Here is a 19,820-nt window from a genome sequence, read left to right as displayed (position 1 = left end):
TCTCTGTACTTTTTCCAATTCTAATGTATGGCTTTTTGAGATGGGACAACTAAAACTGCATGCAGTGTTTAAGGTGTGGGCATAAAATGGATTTATATAGTAGCAATATTCTGTCTTCTCATCTATCCCTTTCCCAATAGTTTCTACTATTGTTAGCCTTTTTGTCTGCTGCTGCACATGAGCAGATGTTTTCAGAGAACTATCCACAATGACTCCAAGATCTATCTTGAATGGTAACAGCTAATTTAGACCCCATTATTTTGCACGTATAGCTGGGATTATACTTTTCCTATGTGCATTACTTTGCATTTAATTAACCTTGAATTTCATCTGCCATTTTCTTGCCCAGTTACCCAGTTTAGTGAGATCCCTTTGTAACTCTTTGCAGTCAAATTTGGACTTAACTCTTGAGTGATTTTGTATCATTTGCAAACTTTGCCACCTCACTACTCAGTGTTAAGGATGACCCATGTGAATGCCCTGCCAGCAACACTAACGAGAGAAAGTCCTCTGTAATTGTTGCAATCACTCCAATCTCTCTCTCTCTCTCTTTTTTTTTTTAATACATACTGTATTATGATGTTAGCATCCTTCATGTCTTGTGGTACCCCACCTTCCCTTCAGCAGACAAGCAAGGCATTGTGCAGATGTTCAAGCACAACTTCTCCTTGTTTCAGTACTTCAGCTGGAATTCCATCTTTTCCCGTGTCCTTCCCTGATGCTAGGGAGGTGATTGCCTTTTCAAGCACATTTATAGATGGTTCTATATCAAACTCTTCAGTAATCTGGAATCTAAGGATCATGCTTAGCACTACTTCCAAAACAAAGGTTCCATGCAAATAGTTTGTAACTGATGCAACACTGGGTGGAGCACTGTTTGTGTCTAACAGTAATGATGTCTCCATTAAGAGATTTGAGTGGGACAGTCTACTTGGCAGAAAGTTCTATTGCTTTCTTGATTCCATCATACATACCTCTTAGATGTCTATTCTCAAAAGGACATTTGCATCTTCTCACATAGACCAAGACAGCGTGAGGATATTGCAATGCACCTTTGACCACTCTGGGGTTAGCACATATCTCAGGATAGAGGTTTATATCACCAATAAAATATGTTCTGCACTTTGCTTCAATAACTGGAAGTATTTCTTCAAAGTAGGATTAAAGCGATACTGACTAGGCCCAAAGGCTTGAAGGCCATGATGTTTGGAAGCCACCACAGCCACAAGAGATGCCGGAGGGCAGAGCTGTACTGCAGTGCCAACCACCTGACATTTTCCCCGCAGCAAATTTGATTCAAGGTTTTCTCCCCTGGCCTTTGTTCAGTCAAGAACTAGCTGCAAAGCAGCACCACCATCTGGAGTTACTCTTTTGTGGACATTGTTTTTTATTCCAATGGGGATCTGGCATACCCTCCTAAAGAAACTACTCTATAGTGATGTAAGCCATGTCAATCCAACCTTCTCCATGAAACAAATGAAAGGGAGAAAAGAGGTGAGACAATTCTCCAGCCATCTCTACAGCCAACTTCTGCTAAGCATCATGGAGAGGAAAAGACACGGCCTTAAGGATCAGTTCAGGGAAGGCATTCGGCATGAAAGGGGCAGCATGAAAACCACTGCTAATATTTGTTATGGGAAAAACAGAAAAAAACAAGATAATTAGACCCCCAACATTGGTAAAGCTGAATGAGTCAGGCTGAGATATGCAACACGGACACTGCATTTAGCCCATTTCAGCAAGCCATCCATATTCAGCAAAGCATGAATATTAAATGAGACTTAGGCACATGATTTGGCATTCATTTGACATGTCCAAGCCACCTGAGCCTTTACTTACTAATCAATGTCCCCACAAATGACATACCAGCACGATTTAACACTTCCATGTTTGTCACCCTGTCTTGCCATCTTATTTGAAGAATTTTACGCAAGCATCTGATATGAAAGCTGTTGAGGTTTTTTGTATGTTTAGGGTAAATGCTGGATTATAGGATCCTGAAGAGTACATTGTACTCTGAAGCTCGTGAAGAGGCAGACCGCTGTGCAGATTTGAGGATGCTTGCACAGATGACTTAGTATCCTTTGGAATCTCTGTGGACGATTGAGAAAGGAGTGCAGAATGCCACGCTGGTTGGCAGAGCCAGCTTGTAGATGGAGCAAGGCAGACTGGATCAAGCTTCCTGATGTCTGGCGTCAGAGGAGGAAAGAATCTGCTGCTCGCGTGTGGGTGTTCCCTACCAGTGGAGGGACGGTCACTCATGCGTTGGACTCAGCAGCCATCAAAGAACTCATTAGCGCTTACACCATGCTCTATAAAGAGTGACTGTGCCATTATTATTATTTAGGCACATGTTTGAGTGCTGTGCTGAAGAAGCCTAGTAAGTTAGATGGAGCAGAGTTATGAAGAGTCAACTAGGCATGGGATGTCATCTCATGCTCAGGTCAATCCTGGGCCAAGTGTTGTGATGGTAAGAAATTAGGGAGGGGGACAGGAGGCAATCAGATATCTGGAATGATTTGAATTTTAAAGGCACAATCGCTCTAGAGGCTATGAGGACCAGAAAGAAATGCTTTCTACAGCACCACTGGAAAGAAAGGATTCCCCTCTCTTCAACAGCACTTGTTCCTAAATCTGGTGGCTCGTAAAGCATCAGATGTCAAAGCTGCCACAGCCCCTTGTTCCTGCAGTGCTTTTTGGGTACTGGAATAGTAAAACACAGTTTCATTTTTAATCAGTAGACGTTGACAAACACAAAACAAAAAGTGCATCGTAAAACACTCACATAACCCAAGCTCTTCTGAACCTGATAAGAAAAACATTGTTGCTGTGTATTCATTTTGTTCCAGCACAGGATCATTCCATCCAGAGAGCTGCTCTCTATGGGGTGTTTGGTCCTTGGACTTCTGCATCACCTGCTCAATGTTCTTTCTGTACTGAGAACTCCTCAGACTGCCTCTCTTTCATCAGATGCATTAATAAAAAGGTTTCCTCCTGTTGTGCTAAACTACTTCAAAGGGGACACTTGCTACCAGTTTAAACCAAAAAAATATGGCCCACTTTAAAACTGTTCCAAACCTAACCAAGGTGGGAAAAGGAAGGAGACTGAAGTCTTCCAGATATCAAAAAATGCAAGACAGACATCACTTAACTTAGAAGTATTTCCAAGGACATGAGCCAGGCCCATAGGGACTCCTGGCACCAAGAAACAAAACAGGCAAGAGTGAGTTTGAAACTAAAATGAAAAACTAAATACAAAAATGTATCAACTCAGAGGGGAGGAGTCAGCAGGGTGCAGTGCTACAAAAATCACAGGTTTTAAAGAACAACATTCAGTGTGGAATAAACAACAGTTCTTGAGAAGGGGAAAGCAGGAGTTGATTGTCATTAGTTGGATAGGCTATTAATTTAGAGGAAACAACTGAAGGTCTCAAAAGAAGCCTGTCTCTTGTTGACCTTCAGTTTATTTCTCAAGGTCAAAAAAACCCTCTAAGAACAATCAGCTGGCACAGGAGCGCAGGATTAAAGGAAACGTAGGAGGCCCATGCAGTGGGAAACTAAAGTCCTCTTTAATTTGCTTCCAAGTTTCAGCCCGGAGCCATGAGTACAAATCCTAATGAAGAGGCGAGTGAGTTCTGAAACAGAGCTGTACATAGGGCAGATCCGCTGATAGGGGCTCACAACAGGATAGATTCTCCTTTGGATTCGGATCCCTTTGCTCTGTGACCTGAGCTACATGAAGGGGCTAAAAAGTGGCCAGGTCTGGCCAGCTAAGCATTCCCCTCATTGTGGGGGAATGGTGAGCCATTACAGACCCAGGATACCCACCCCCATGCCATGCCCAGCGTAGAGTACAGTGAGCAGAGAAAGGCTGCAGCCAGAGTACAATGCACAGGCAACATTCAATGGTCTTATGGCCCCTCCAGACCATAGCCAGATATCTTAAGAACAGCATCTAAGCTGGTCTACCCTACACTGGAGTTCAGTATGGCACAGATCCACCCCAGACACTTCCCCCTTCTCACTGAGACAGGAAGCTTAGTGAAGTAGAGATTCTTGGCCAGCATGTTTAAATAGGCCACTTCAACCAGTCCGGTTTATTCACATGTAGATTCATAGATTTTAAGGCCAGAAGAGGCCACTGTGATCCCACAGTCTGACCTTCTGCAGAACACTGGCCCTAGAATTTCACTTAGAAAGCTGTAAGAGATTCTCTTTGGGGTGCAGGGTACAGGAATCTCTGACTCTATACTTGAACAGCCACTCAAGAACCAACAAAGGTAGATCATTTGAGAAGCTGAAGGGAATCCTGCAGGAAATGAAGTTGTTTCATTTGAATCAGAAATATTTTAAAATGTTTTTGAAAATAATTTAAGATTTTCTTTATAAATTTAATTTAAAAAAAAAAAAAAAAAAAAAAAAGGATTTTCAGTGCACAAAAAGGTCACTTGTATTCACAATATTGATCTGGCTGCCAGTTACCCAATGCTTAGATGAAACTATCTGTGTCCTGGCAAAAGCATAAAAGTCTTTAAAAAACAGGTTTCATTGTCCATTATAATCCCCAAGTTCAGTTCAGTTAAAGCGCTGTCCTCAACTCATGCTACCCGTTGTCCCTGAGGTTTGACAGCATAACAATACAACTCACCCCTTTGGAGAGACTGATTGCCAAATAACAAGGTTGGTGCAATTGTTAGGTCCATAACTTATTTGTAGTCCAGGCCATCCTACTTCTCAACTGTGTCACAAATGAGGGACCTCCAGCCCAGACAATGTTTTCATATGCAAACAAGATAGGGTGACCAGACAGCAAGTGTGAAAAATCAGGACGGTGGGGGAAAATAGTTCCCTATATAAGACAAAGCCCCTATTATCAGGATGTCTGGCCACCTTAAAACAAGAGCTTGTGTATGCAAATTACAGTGCCTTGAGTGTACCCTATTTCTGAAACCGTGTTCGACAGCCAGTCAGAACACCTCCTAACCAGTGCTTTATACACTGATAAAATATAATATCAGATTTTCTTCAATGGGTTCATTTTCCTACTTGCTTTTAAAATAAATTTAACTGCTCCCATACTAACACAATAGGCCGCAACACTAAACCGGAGCAAGTTATCCTCCTCTCGATTTAGACTGTTGGAGCGAAGGAAGAAGAAACAATGCCTCCTTACTAATGTAACTGCTGCTCCTATAGTGTTTGAAGGGAAAGGGAGAAAGAACAGCAAGAAGGAAAGGAAAAAACACCGTTTGTGACAGGATCACCTTGTACAAGGTGGATTCAGGCCAGGGCTATTTTAACTTAGCTTAACAAATAGAAGGCTAAGGGGTGACTCGATTACAGTCTGTACATACTTATATGGGGAGCAGATACTTGATCAAGAGCTCTCTAATCTAGCAGAGAATGGTATAACATGATCCAATGTCAGGAAGTTCAAGCTAGACAAATTCAGACAGGAAATAAGGTATTAATTTTTAACAGTGAGAGTAATTAACCACTGTAACAATTTACGAAGGGTCGTAGTAGATTCTCCATCGTTGCCAATTTTTAAATCAAGATTGGATGTTTTTCTGAAAGATCTGCTCTAGGAATTATTTTGGGGGACTTCTCTGGCCTGTGTTATATAGGAAGTCAGGCTAGATCACAGTGGTCCCCCTTCTGGCCCTTGAATCTATGAATAAAATCCAATCAGTGGTTAACAAGTTCACAATGCACTCATACAAGAGAGAAACACAAAAAAAAATCTCACTCCAGAGACTAATTGCTGGAAAGCAGGAATAGGGTTTTCAAAGTAGCTAGAACCAGTCTCTTTCTAGGGGCTGTCTCAGCTGATAAGTCTTAGAGTGCTTTGCTTTTTTGGTATGAAGCGTTGTTGTAGCCAAGTTGGTCCCAGGATATGAGAGAGACTAGGTGGCTGAAGTAATATCTTTATTGGACCAACTTCTGTTGGTGAAATACTACCTCACCCACCTTGCTTTTTTTGCACATACGCTCCTATTGCCCTGCTTTATATTTTCCAAATACTTTCTGGGTAAAATGACACATCTTTGTACTGATAGCCTTTACCTTGACCAATGAATTTTAAAAATTTATCATGGGCCTTGTGAACAGGAATGTCCATGTCCAGCCCAAGCCCAGAAGTCTACACACCAATGAAACAGCCACGCAGCCCTGATCTTTTTATTTATTTCGCTGGGAACTGGACTGAATGGGTCCCGGAGATTGTTCCGTGAAGATAGTAATAGCAATAGTAGTAAAAGCTGCTGTCATCGCATCTCTCTGAGAATAGGAATAGATCCTGGAAACAACTTCCATTTAAAAAGTGATAGCAGAACAAAAAATAGGACACAGCATTAAGACAGGTTTCAGAGTAACAGCCGTCTTAGTCTGTATCCGCAAAAAGAAAAGGAGTACTTGTGGCACCTTAGAGACTAACAAATTTATTTGAGCATGAGCTTTCTAAGGTGCCACAAATACTCCTTTTCTTTTAGCATTAAGGCAGTTTGTAGGCTATTTTGCCGACGACAGACCATAAGTTGGAAGGCTCTATGTACACCGAATCCTGAATTAATGGCGGCATCCCAGTCTTTCATTGCAGTTTCAAGACCAAGTTTTTTAGGTGCAAGGCTAACACTTTACACCACACCACTAATGAATCTGGCATTAATGCCAGTGTAATCAGCTCAGGGCGGATCAAACCAGTGCAAGAGCGAGCCTTCAAAGCTATAGCCGGTGTAGGGACTTCCATACTGCCCTTCCTCTACTGCTGGCATTTCAAGGAAAAGGGGCAGGGTCAAGATTCCTCTAGACTATGCTGATCCTCTACTTGTGATTTGAAGCCAGTGAAAGTTAGAGCTGCCTCCAGGCTTCTCTAGCTCAGCACAGCTGGATCAGCACTGCAGAACAAGAGGCATCAGTTGCAGGGCAGTGCAAAGCTGAGCTTTGAGCCAGCTCTGCACACACCTCCCCTGACATGCTACATGCAGGTCATCCACAGCCCAGAGGAGCCGCAGCATTCATGCTTGTGTCAAAATACTTTATCAAGATTGCTTGGCCATAAGACTGTAGACTTGCAACTCTCAGGCACTAGCAACAGTAGCTGGGATTTTGTTACCACCATCTGCCTCTGGGATTATAGTTTGTGCTCAGACATGACAGTTGGTTTAGCATGGCCTTCCTCTACACTGGGAACAGCTCTGGAGCTGGAATTCTCTGCTTAAGCTGCCTTCAGCCTGATGTCAAGCACATTTTTTATTGTGGTACCAATGTTTTCAGCCCACTGATGATCCCTCAGCACAACAGAAATAAGCACGCAATGCTGGCTGACTGGCTCCTTCTGTCAGCTGAATGTGGTATTGTGCTGTACTTTTAAAGCAGTTTCTTCACTTGCACACAGGGCCTCCTTAGACAATAAGTGTTCCACAGACTTGGCATACCTAGCATGTGCACTGAATCATCTGTGCAATTCTCCCCTGCTCCAGCCGAGTCTTCTCCAGGAAAAAGGAGAGCATGCCCCAACTGCTGGCCTCTCACCCCACAACCCTACCCAGAGCAGGGTGAGAACACAGTGGTAAAATATTACCTTGCCCTGTCTACATGAGGTGGTGAACTATGAAGCCTACATTTGCCTAAAAGTGCGTCCTCAAATCAACTTGTACTGCTGCATCCAAGCAACAAAAATGCTTTCTGTTCCAGATCTAAACCTCTCCAATCTTTATTCCCACTTCAGCCGTGCCAATGTAAGAGCAAGTCAAATTTTCAAGCTAAATGACCCGAGCCCTGGGAAACTGCACCTCAATCCTCTCCTTTCTGGGCTACATCCCAAAAAGGCTACCATTACACACCTAGGGTGTGGTGGTGCAGAAAGGAAATAACCAAATTAGAGGTGAAGGAAACACGAGATTTGCACACCACTAATAAAACAAAACTACCTTAAACATAATCGAGACATAAGAAAAAAATCAATACATAAGAAAAAAAATCAAGACACAATTTGCATTTAAAAGTGATTTATTCAACAAAGGAAATTCTATTGTAGTTAGCGAAGTGAACTGATTGTTTCTGACCACCATGTCCTTCAAGATTTCAGAACTGGTAGATTTCATCCTCTCACGCCTACTTTTTATTCACAGATTGGAATAGAAAAAACAAGCTTTCATGCTTTCTCAACTCTCGACTGATTTAACTAGTTGAATACACTGGAATGAAGAAAACGTTCTCTCTGTATCAGCAAAAGGGGTTACTGCTGTCAAAAGCTAGCACACTCAACCTCTTCCATCAGTTCAGTGTTCTGACTTTCTTGAAAATACAGCAGCAAACATGTACTGCTTGATATTATTTTCTGAATTTAATTGAACTGATTTTAATAGATTATAATAATTTTTGGACTTAATATAAATTTATTTAAAATTAAATTTTAAATAGTTTAAGTAAACTTGCATTTAGTTAAGATTAAATAAAAAAAAATTTAAATCAATTTTATCCACTCTGCAACCACACAGGCAACCATGATTTATTCACCATCTTACCCGCAAGTGGGAGTAATGATGATCTACTTCCATCACACACAAGGTAACTGGGGCACAGAATTTCAATCATTTGACAAAAGCCAGAGAGTCAATATATCCTGGCTCCTAGACTTCTGCTCCAACCTGTAGACCATGTTGCCTCCGTGTTAAAGTAAGTGAGCTTGGTTCTATTCCAATCTCAGCTGTGCAACCTTGGGAAAAACACTTAACCTCTGTGTACTTCAGCCTTCCCATGTGTACAGGGACAAGTTATCTGTCTCTCAGTGGGGGGGCTAGTCTGTGTGTTAACATGCTTTGAGATCCTCAGGCAAATCATGGTAGGAGGGTACGCCAAGGATTATTTTCTGTTTGGTCCTTCATTTATTAAAGGAAGGCCTCCTTGGAATTACAAAGATACATATCACATGTGGTTAGTATGTTTCTAATTTGCCTTACAACTACTCTAGTGCTGAACACCTACTTAATCGGTGTAGTAATTACTATGAAAAAAAACTCAGCAGCGCCAGTCATTTCCTGTTGTAACCCATTCCAGAAGCTGGCCAATTTCACTGTGCATTAAACCAGATAGAATAGATAAGCATAGTTTACTGCTCAGGAATGCTGGGAAACAATTGGCAAGAGATTACAAGGAAGGTACATGAATTAACTACTGACCAACAGCATAAAAAAAAAAAAAAGAAAGAAAGAAAGGACCAGAGAAGGATACACTGAAGGATCAAGTTAAGCTTCATGCTTAAGAGATTTAGGGACAGTAGAAAAACATGAAGGGCAGAAACATAAGCTCCTTACTTGGATTGCTCAGGTTATGTCTACACTTAAACAACTAGAGTGGCACAGCTGCATCACTGTAGTGCTTCAGTGTAGACATTCACTATAGTGACAGGAGGGATCCTCCAGTTGCTGTCGTTCAGTGGTTCCCAAACTGGGGTTCGTGAACCCCTGGGGGTTCGCGAAATGTTACAGGGGGTTCTCGGGAAAAAATTCCCTAATGGCGGACAGAGCTGTCCCTAGGGACCCCAGGCAGCACGGAGCCAGCAGCCCAAAGCCCCTGCACGTCCAAGAGCTAAGCAGATCAAAGCAAGCATATCTATCACACTGAGGAGATTTAAACTTCAAGACTCCTTATAAGAAATGGAAAGGGAGGTGGATAGTTTTTGCAGGCAGCTAGTATTGCTTTTTAAATTATTATGAAGAACAAATTTAAGCTTTGTTGTAAGGTGTGTTGTTTGCCTGGACTTCTCAAGACCTGAATGCTTGTGTACGAGGAACTCTTTGAGTTGGATTCTTAAATACCTTCATGCTGTTTCACATCTGATACTCCTTGATGAAACACAGGAGCCTTGTCTTATAACAGGCTTATTCAAAAAGTGATACAAGTTATGAAAGTGAGATCTTGAAAGAGTGTTGCCATTTTCATAAATGTAATAAAAATACCGTAATGATAAATAAGAATTAATAATAAATAGTGTGTAATAAGCATGTCATAAAAACAAATTTTATATTTCCAAGATCACTGCTTTTATGAATTATACTCAGGTAAAGGAGAAAATTCCTGGAAATATTCATTTTTAGGAGGGGGTTTGCGAGACTTGACATCTTAGTGAAAGGGGTTCACAGGTTGTTAAAGTTTGGGAACCACTGCTGTAGTTAATCCACCTCCCCAAGAGGTGGTAGCTAGGTCAACAGAAAAAATTCTTCTAGCACGGTCCACATGGTGGGGTTAGGCCGGTTTAACTACATGGCTCTGGGTGTGTATTTTTTTACCCTGAGCGACATAGCTGGGTTGACTTCACTTTTTCAGTGGCATATGCTGAAACAGTAAAAAATGTTGACTTTGCACAGAGACAGAAAATTCCGCAGCTTGGTAACCGTTCTCAGGCGTTTAGCAAAAGCAACTGCCAAGGACAGGTTAACCTCACCATTGTTCATGATGCATGAACAGTTCCTGTGTGCAGCTTGGTCATCTCACGGAATGTCACTAAGCAAGTTCTAGAGTTCAGAGAATGCAAAGCAGCTGGCTACCAGCATGCAGAGTAGGGAACTCACCAATACTCACACATGGCCTTTGCCTGCCAGATTTAAATAGAAGGGTTAGAAGTAATAGGGGGAGGTGCGCTCAGGGAAGGAATTTGAGCTGGATCAATAGCGCTTTTCCAAGATTGCTTGGGAGGAATGGTAACAAGGCTACCATTACAGGGGGTCCCAGGTATACGACGGGGTATACGACAGATACTGAAATGACGAATATCAGTGAATTTTTCCCCATAAGAAATAATGCCCCCCCACCTCGTTCCACCCCCTCCTCTGGACGCGCCCCATCCCCGCTCCTCCCCCTCCCTCCCAGCGCCTCCTGAACACCAGGGGAAGCACCCAAAAAAAGCCACACAGAAGGTGAAGCAACAGATATGCGGACTGGGACCAATACGAATTGGAACATGTTCCCCTATTGATGAGCAATGGATATGTGAAACCGACAGATAAGAGGAAGACATATCCCGGGGACCCCCTGTACTGGGTAAAATGATAGGTATCTTAATGACAATCCAATACACATTCCATAGTTACCACTGCAGGAACAATGGATCATTAAAAGCAATTAATCAGAATACTGGGATTTTTTGCACATCATTTTACAAACATACACTTCATTGTACAACAATCAAATTCTATGTCTATAAGACTACTGTAGAGAGATTAGTTATACAAGAGTTAAGTGGTTTATATGATGGCTGGACTTGAATGAGTGTTTCTAACCAACACCTGGCATTCTGCCTTCAACCTACTGTTTGAATTTAATGAGAACTACTTCTATTCCAGCACCTTCTGATTGAGCAATACAGGTATTATGTTGGCAGTGTGGAGAATTAAGAACATGTGGCTAAGTGGTTTTCAAAAATACCAAGAGTTCAAACTATTCAATAGCCAACTGTCTTAAAAGAAACCCCCGAACTGTCTCAACGAAATACTGCGGACTTAGAATCTAGTCCAGGTTTTAAAAATGTGGAATCTAAAGTAATGTTCCCCTCCCAACAGTTTTTACAAACATGTTTTTTGTTTTCCTCCTTTGTTGCTATGTGAAAGACTCAGACTGATTATACAGCAAAACAGACCACACAAAATATTGTGAACTTCAAAAGTACATAAACTGAAAACAGAGAAACATACATTTTCCTGTAAACCCTTTCAGATGGGATAATCTACACTGCTCATTCTAACAATAAAACATTTTCAAACAGAAGTATGATTTTTAAATAGAGGGTCTCTTTGCAGCCGGTGTATATTCTGGATTCAAAGTGGTAAGCTAGCTAACTAGCAGAATCCAGTAAAAGATGCTCTGATATGATGCATTGATTCTTAAGGTTTATTCTGTTTCACACAAGAATTCCGAGCCAAGAAGCATATTTATGTGACACTGATTTAGATTAAAATGCTATATGAGAATTTATGGAAGATCAAGATGGCCAAAAAGTGTGTTTTTAAAGGAATTAACTACTCTTGTTCCTATTCCCATTAGGGTTTCGCCTTGTTTCCACACATTTGTATATTCTACTGGAGTGCAATATTGTTCTAACTCTACATCCTGCTTTCTGAACAGAACTTAAATGTACAGTAAAAAAGTAACTCAAAAATGTGAGCACTCCGTACCTGCAAATGCCCGAGACCTGCGAATGGGAAGGAGGCTGGATGGAACGGAATACAAGTTGAGGTCTGGGAATCCGAGTTCTGGCAAACCCAGAACCAGGCTTTTCAAGTTTATCCATGGTCTTGGTTACAAGAGGAATCAATGGTTGCTTTCTTTCAGCAGCAGCAGTCCATCCGTATGCCTTTGACAGTCACAGAGCAAGGGAGTTGCTGTTATTCCTTGCGTTACATCTGCAGCTGATTGCAAAGAAAGCAAAACCACAGCACCACCTACTCATGCTGCAGAAACTCTGCTAATTGGATGGTAATTCCCTCCTCCTCCTCTCATCCACCCAGCCAGCCTGATGTAATAATATCATGGTAAACATACCTGTGACTTTAAATATACAGCTATGCAACCCGTCCAAGAGCTATAATCATCTGTCCTGTGCTGGGAATGCAATACATACCTGAAGGACATAGTGAAACCAGCTTCTGGCATTTGAAAATTGTATTGTTATATGTTTAGATCTACAGAAACTGTCTGCTCTACCATTTTCCACATAACTGATGCAAATCAGACAGGGAACATGTCCAAGACAGGGCTAGTTAAACGATAACTAAAATCTCAACCATGTGAAAAGTAACTCCCATGAGTGGCATAAATAGCTCTGAACAATCAACCCACCTGAACTGTACCAAGGGTCCTCACAGACTGGGATACGTTAACCTTTCAGTAATCCCATTGAGAATGCATTATATCTACCAGAGGGTCAGATGATATAAGTGCACAAACTGAAGCCCAAGAACTCTGGGAGAAGAGGAGAAACAGACAGTTATATGGCTGTTCCAAGCTTTGGTATCATGTTCTGAACCTATTTCCTGACGAGTTAGGAGCGTAAAGAGCAGTATTAACTGGATTACAGTAGTACCAACAACATGCAACCAAACATATGGCAAGATACAAATCCCAGGCCCAAAAACTCATTGAAGACAAGCAATATATGACAGGAGAGGGGGAAAGGATAAAGCAGTCACATTCCCTCCTTTTGTTCTTTCATCAGCGGTCTTCTTTCCACCTTCCTTCCACCCTCAGTTGTTCTGAGATTTTTCCTGTCTGATTTTCAATGTTTGTTTTCTGTTCCTTGTCTTTTCACTAACACTGAGTTACCATAATCGCTGCAAATCTTACAGAAAAATAAAATCACATTTGAAATGTACTCAGCGAAGCCATGTGAGGCTTGTCAAATACTAACAGATCTTCCCAATGTTCCTAGCACTAATGGTTCTATGGGTCATTCTTCTTATTACTGGGTCAAGAGAAGGGGCACCACCAACTGAATTTCCTCAGAAGGACTCAATATTTAAAGTAAGAGTATGCTAAGGCCATCTCATTTGTGAATTCCTTCTACTTATTAACACAGCCACTATTCCAGCCTGTGTACTAGTAACTATAGACCCTATGTAGGGGATTCCTAACCACTGGATCTGCATAAATTTAGATCTAGCGGCCAGTCTGCACTAGTTTATTCATTGCTGACACGCATGACGCATGGCAGCAACATGTGGCACTCTACCCTCGTTGCCGTCCCTCCGCAGGGCTCACTTAGGAACTGAGTGAGGCATGGGGCTATGTGCAGGGAATCTGCACTGGGGTGAATTTCACCCCAACCCATTTGTAGAAGTCAGTAAGTCTGTCGCCCGGGCATTAATATTAGCTAGGAGGGGAACATTTCCAGTTTTCTTAAAAGTATAAAAATTACCCTCACTTCTGTGGTGTTGAAGAATTTGTCCTTTTGATATTCTTGGAGCTTGACAGAATGAATGTTAAATGTTAACAGATCTTCAGTGGGTGTCAACTGGCATCACTCCATTGAAGCCAGTGGAGCAGCTGAGGACCTGTCCCACAAGAGGTCTCATGCCAAGTGCACTGTGCTCTGACACAGGCTGTAAAATTCACAGCCTTTTCTTCGCCTTTTAGATGATCCTTCCACAGCTCCCCCTTAAAATTCCTATGAAAGAAAACAAGTGCACATAACTACCATTGCTGAAAAAACAGAGGGCACGTCACACCCCACAGACGCCTTCTCCCAGCACTTGTAGGCAGCCTCAACACGTCTTGCCTTTGCCAAACAGGTTTTCCGATATACAAGTTGTCTGCGGGATACCCAATAATAATAATAATACAAACTAGATTCACAGTCCTGGGTTTTTAAAATGGACAGTGACTATACAAGACAATTGTTCAATCAGGTAAGCTACAAAATGGAAGCGTTTAGAGTATATAGGATGTACTGAAACAGGAACATGTTTCAATTTGTTTATGTAACTTAATTCCTGGGAGCAGAGCAGCTTGCGCACAATATTTCAAAACTGAGTTTAACAACAGGGGTACATGTATGCAACTCAGAGTTGCTCCATATCTTGTATGGGGCCAACTGGGTGAAAGTTCTGAGCCTATCCCGTATTCATTCCTTTTTGCATTAAAGTTGGTGACTTGCTGGCATCTGCGAGGGATAATTCGTGTGAAACTCTTTCCAAAAAAAGGACAGAAAGTCACACCGCTTGCTAAGCTTGTGCTCCGGGTGCAACTCCACTGTTCTGACTCTGATCTCACACCACTGAGAATCAGGAATCTCTCCAGTGAAGTCAGTGGGATTACACGGGTATAAAGCCTAATTGGGTTCAGAACCAGGCCCCTCACGCGCATCCTCAGTCATGCATCTTCCAGATGGAAAAAAAGACGCAGCCAAAAGGAAAAAACAAGAATTCATTTCTGGCTTCTGAGAGCATTTGAATGAGTCATTACAACAACGCAGCACTGGGATTCGGCTGTTAACAATATAGGTGACTCCATCGTCAAAACATGAGTTGCTGCTTAGTGGCTTGCCAATGCCGCACAAAACGTTTTCAGACAAGTTGGCCAACACCAGTAAACCCTCATTTCGCTAGGGGAGTGCGGGGAGGCCTGAGGGGCGCTGTAAGAGGTTCAGATAACCAGGAGGTTCAGTCAAACAGACTGCACATGCCCCACAGGGCTGAAGCCTCCGGGTAAGCTCATGTGCAACCCCCAAGATCTCTGTAGCTACATTCCTATGAGAATTTTGCTCCTGCAGGATGAGCTCTGCAAGAACAGTTTCAGATGTTGCAACACCTTTCTGGGTACGTGGTGTTAGCCTGCAGCCACACTGCTGGTTAGTCATGTTAGAAGATGATGGGCTGCGCTAACTTGAGCAGTAGCCTATACCACTGTTTGGGCCAGCCAACTTGAGTCAAAAATCACCACCATATTTCAGTTAAGAGTATGCGTGGGCATGTGAGTCAAGTTAAGGGCACCACTCCAGTAAACTCTGCAGTGAAGACAAGCCGCTAGAAGTGACAGAAACAGATATTGTAGAGTGCATTTTAGCCATTCAGACTTCATATATGCTCCCAAGTGAAAGACAGTGTTTACCTGGAGTGAAGGGTGAAAGTGTGTCACGTCAGCTGAAATCCCATAAGAGAATGAGGTCCTTTGCTCAAAAAGCATGAAGGTTAGAAAGCACTCTTTACATTTTACAGAGTGCCCATTAACTCTAGGTACGTAAAACAACATTAAGTCATCCAAGTAATTTTAGCTCTTCCCCCTGCTCCTCAGAGATCAGGAGAAACCTCAAGCTACACTATCTATCCATCCACACATCCTTATTGAGATTAAGAAGTAATTATAGTTTTTGTAGTCCCTAATGAGATGAGCCTGTGTGATGGATGGATAAGATTATCCGAGTCTCTGCCTGTTCTCAGAATGATGCTACAGATAGAGCCCTGCGCGGATACCGAATTTGTACCCGCATCCAATCCACAATCTGCAAGCATGCAGATGAGGATATTCACAGATATAAAGCAGATATCCGCAGATTTGCATGGCTCTAGCTACAGAGGCATTGTTGTGGCTTGGGGTAGTGTAAAGTAACAGTGAGGTTTATTTAATGGTGACCAACCGGTAGCAATAAAGCAGCTACAGAGATTTTTGGACCCTATAGAGCTCCCAAGTTTGTGGTTCTACAACTCCTCCAAGAGTCAGGATCTTGGTTTTACATCTTACCTGGAAAATGGCACCTCACGCAGCCCCATGCTATGCTGGGGCATCAGTTCAGGGCTGACTCAGAGGGGAAGCATCACCTCAGTGAATCCCCAACATTACTTTACATCATGCAGCCACCTGGCTTTTAAGTCGGAGGATTCAATCCAAATACTGCACAGGTGAGAGCCTGCTCAATGGCACATATAAGACCCAATCTGATCCCAGCCTAAGACTGTAAATCAGAGGGCATAATCCTCCATTTGTGGATTCATAATCTGCTTTAAAGCACCTACGTGTTATGTGACAAACAGAGGATCAGAACTTCAAGTGAGAACAAACAACAGGAGCAGATGACTCAGAAAAGCATTGCAGATTCTGTTTTCATGCAAATAAACTTTTAATCTTGTAATTGAATATCTTTCTTTAAAAAAAAAAAAAGGAATGATGGTCAGGGAATACACTAGCAGCTGGGGAAAACGGGGTGGATGCAGTGAGAGCTACAGACAAGCAGTGGAACCCAGAGTTACTTCTGTCCATTCAACACACTATCAGCAGTTGCAGCTGTGCTGTTCAGTTGAAAGTAGAGCAGAAGCTGGGAGCTGCCTGCACAAAGCAGGAATAGATTGCATACCATGGGAGGTGGGCACAGGGGAAAAGAAAACTTGCAGGATAGGGAAATGGAGAAGAGGGCAGGAAGAGGCACTGCCGAGCAGGCTCTGCATTCCCAAGTGGTCTCAGCATTAGCTGACCCATTATCTCACCACTTCTGCTGTTCCCCAGTGTGCCTCTAAAGTGGCACATGAGAACTGAAGAGTTAATAGTGAAGACGTGGGGGGGGGGGAAGGAGAACGCAGAAAATCTGTACACAAAAGCCCAGAGTTTCAAATTTTGTACACAGATTTAGCATACAACATCAATGATATTTCAGTTATAAAAGTACCTTGGGCCCTAACATAGCAGTCATCAGGCTTGAGAGCTATAGTGAACTTTGAAGAACCTTTTCATTTATAACCCACCCATGTTGACTTACTCAGACCTTTGTCAAACATTCTCCTTTTGAGTTAAAGCTTTCCATGATTGCTCCTGCCTAGAGTAGAATTGCAACCTGTATTTTTCTTTCTTAATCAGAGGCAACTTTCCAAATACAATAGGGTTCGGGGGCAGGGCACCCAAAGGGGTGAGGGTGTGTGTAAGTAGAAGAGAGTATGTATCCTAGATGCTAAGGTGGGGGCAGCTGTACTGGGAGGGGATGTTACATAGAGACGTTATAATTATCAGAACCTAAAAAAAAATTTTTCCCCAAATGTCTTTTCTCATACTACACCAAAAATCCACTGAGTCATACACTTCCGGCCCCCATACCTTGTATTGGGATGCTGTATCATTCACTATGCTGTTTTGCCACTAGAGCTTATTTAAATTCTGATGTGAGTAGTTCAGACCCACCTTTGTACATTTATTTTAAAACATTCTGCACCCTGAGTTTGATTCAGTCCTGTTTGTATGGAGCATTCATTATTGGTGACCATTCAGGCCACCAAAAATTGATTAACTTGTGCACAAATGTACATTTGCTTGGAAGTTTCTACTCCAAGTTAGTTACTGTCCTGTTTCAGTCATCCATTCTGGGAACCAGAACACTTGCAAAATAGCGGTTAGGAAACAGCACCAATTTCATTATTCCTGTATTTTTCATACACCATTTAAGAGAATGCATTTCTGCAACCAACATTTTTGGACCCTATTAATTACATCATTTCACACTCGGGCCAAAGCTCTCCGTTTAGTTGTAAGCAGCTCTACAATAAAGTTTATCTAAACAAATATATGTCTCGTCACTACTGTAAATAATGAGATTTAAAACCACCCAAAACATTTCCACTGCCCAAGGAAAAGCTGTAACAATAGACGGAAGCTCTAATACATAAAAGCCACTATTGCTTTGATGAATGAAGTTATTTACTAACTTAGTTGCACAAGTTTCTGCCTCCAGGGCATTTTTCAAAGACCGTAAAAAACTGCAGCTCTTAAATAGATTTCAGGTTATGACTGTTTACCTAGCTGTTGAACACACACCTCACTCGGCCCCATAGGGAAATAAGAACAGTAAAGAAGTTAATGGCGTACAATATCTTGTATCAGGTTATATCTTTCCAGCTGTACCTTTAAGAGAGATACAAACCCGATGGCAGAGTAGAATGAGAGCCACCAGTCTAGCATGCTAAATACATTTTAGTAGTCGGTCAGGTAGCTTTAGGAATAAAAATAAACGGTGGCCCTTGCAACCCACCACCAGATGACATGAAATGCTGCCTCTAACTTCTGAAGACAGAATACAAGGATGGGGTTGGCAATTGGTCAGAGCACCTTCCACCCTCTAAGTTCAGCCCCTTACCATAATGACTGAATATCCAATTTCCGTGCAGTAGCCTCAGTCCAATGTGAGCTGGACAAGAGTCCACATCACAAAATACCCCAACATAACTGGTCATCTCTGCAGAGCAGCCAGGAACTGACCAAGCTACCCTCTTTCCCTAGCGCTCACCCCCTCCACACCAGGTTTAGGACCCACTGGCAGAGTGTGATGTTGAAAGCTTGCACTACTCTTGGCTGCCACCTACTCATCTCCATGGAGAAAGAGCCTGCAGAGCTCAGACTCCAGCTCTCAACTCAGCACATTCCAAACACTAATTTCACTCCCTCCCTCCTCCCCCGCCCCGGGAAGAAGTTAAAGGAGACACTCGCTATAAGACTTGAGACACTTGGGGTACCCAGATGGATGGAGCTGTAGGGCAGGCAATGCTATACATGGACCCACTATTTCTTCTCCTGCTGCCCTGCTTTTCAGCATAAACCACAGAAATTTAAGGCAGACATCTTGTTTATTTCCTGCCCCGTAATTACAAGGATCTCCGCAACAGCTGGATGGTCACCGTGAGCTCAACTTACTGTGAGTAAATGCATTTTCCAAACATCCCAGGGGGTTTACCATTCGATAAGAGCGAAGCACGACCACTATGAAGGAGCACAGCTGCGCATGCAGCTTCACCGTTTTTTGCCGGAACGTGGGATCAGTTGCTCTCGGGTTCCCAAGGTTGTGTATTGTCCAAAATGAACTCGCCAAGCGGCAACTAGTGCCCGTATTTTATTTGAAATAATATTCAGGCAGGGATTATAGAGAGAAAGAGAATCTAATCACAGGGAGGAGGGCTGAATCTCTCAACAAGACTATTGTGAGATTTCCCATTGCAACCCATGCCCAGACACAAGAACTAGCAAACTTTGAAGTCAGGATTTAAAAAAAAAAAAAAAAAAAAGCAAATGCTGCTTCTTGCAAACTCAGCATATTGCACCTTCTTCAATCTTGCCCCCTTTTGCATTTTTGAAGACAAAATATATCTAGGTGCCAAAATCCCTTCTGGAATTCAAAACAGCTTGCAGCTTGTTCATTTGCTCCAAACCAGCCGCTGGTTTGGAAGGTAGAACAGGCCACTCTCTGGAATGCCAGCATTCTGCTTTGTAATAATGCACTAAGAGACCATATAAATTGAATTCACTTCTCCAGAACAATGTTGTTTCTCTCTGTACCCACAGAACATTAGCTCCCA

At 42.4% G+C, this 19,820-nt stretch overlaps 1 protein-coding gene across 1 annotated transcript in view; it reads right to left on the bottom strand.

The window, feature by feature from the left end:
* Positions 1-19,480, bottom strand: part of ARHGAP40 (Rho GTPase activating protein 40) — a 57,179-nt gene extending 37,699 nt beyond the window's left edge. Inside the window, exons 1-4 of the mRNA XM_074970222.1 lie at positions 19,162-19,480; positions 13,919-14,161; positions 12,838-12,960; positions 12,174-12,352 (exon numbers count right to left, since the gene is read on the bottom strand). Coding sequence (XP_074826323.1) covers positions 12,174-12,289 — 116 coding nt within the window. The 5' untranslated portion in view covers positions 12,290-12,352; positions 12,838-12,960; positions 13,919-14,161; positions 19,162-19,480. The remainder of the gene's footprint in view (positions 1-12,173; positions 12,353-12,837; positions 12,961-13,918; positions 14,162-19,161) is intronic.
* Between the last annotated feature and the right edge of the window lie 340 nt (positions 19,481-19,820).

The sequence above is a fragment of the Natator depressus genome, chromosome 13 (assembly GCF_965152275.1).
Source record: "Natator depressus isolate rNatDep1 chromosome 13, rNatDep2.hap1, whole genome shotgun sequence".
Taxonomy (NCBI): domain Eukaryota; kingdom Metazoa; phylum Chordata; order Testudines; family Cheloniidae; genus Natator; species Natator depressus.
This window is presented reverse-complemented; position numbering and strand designations above follow the sequence as displayed.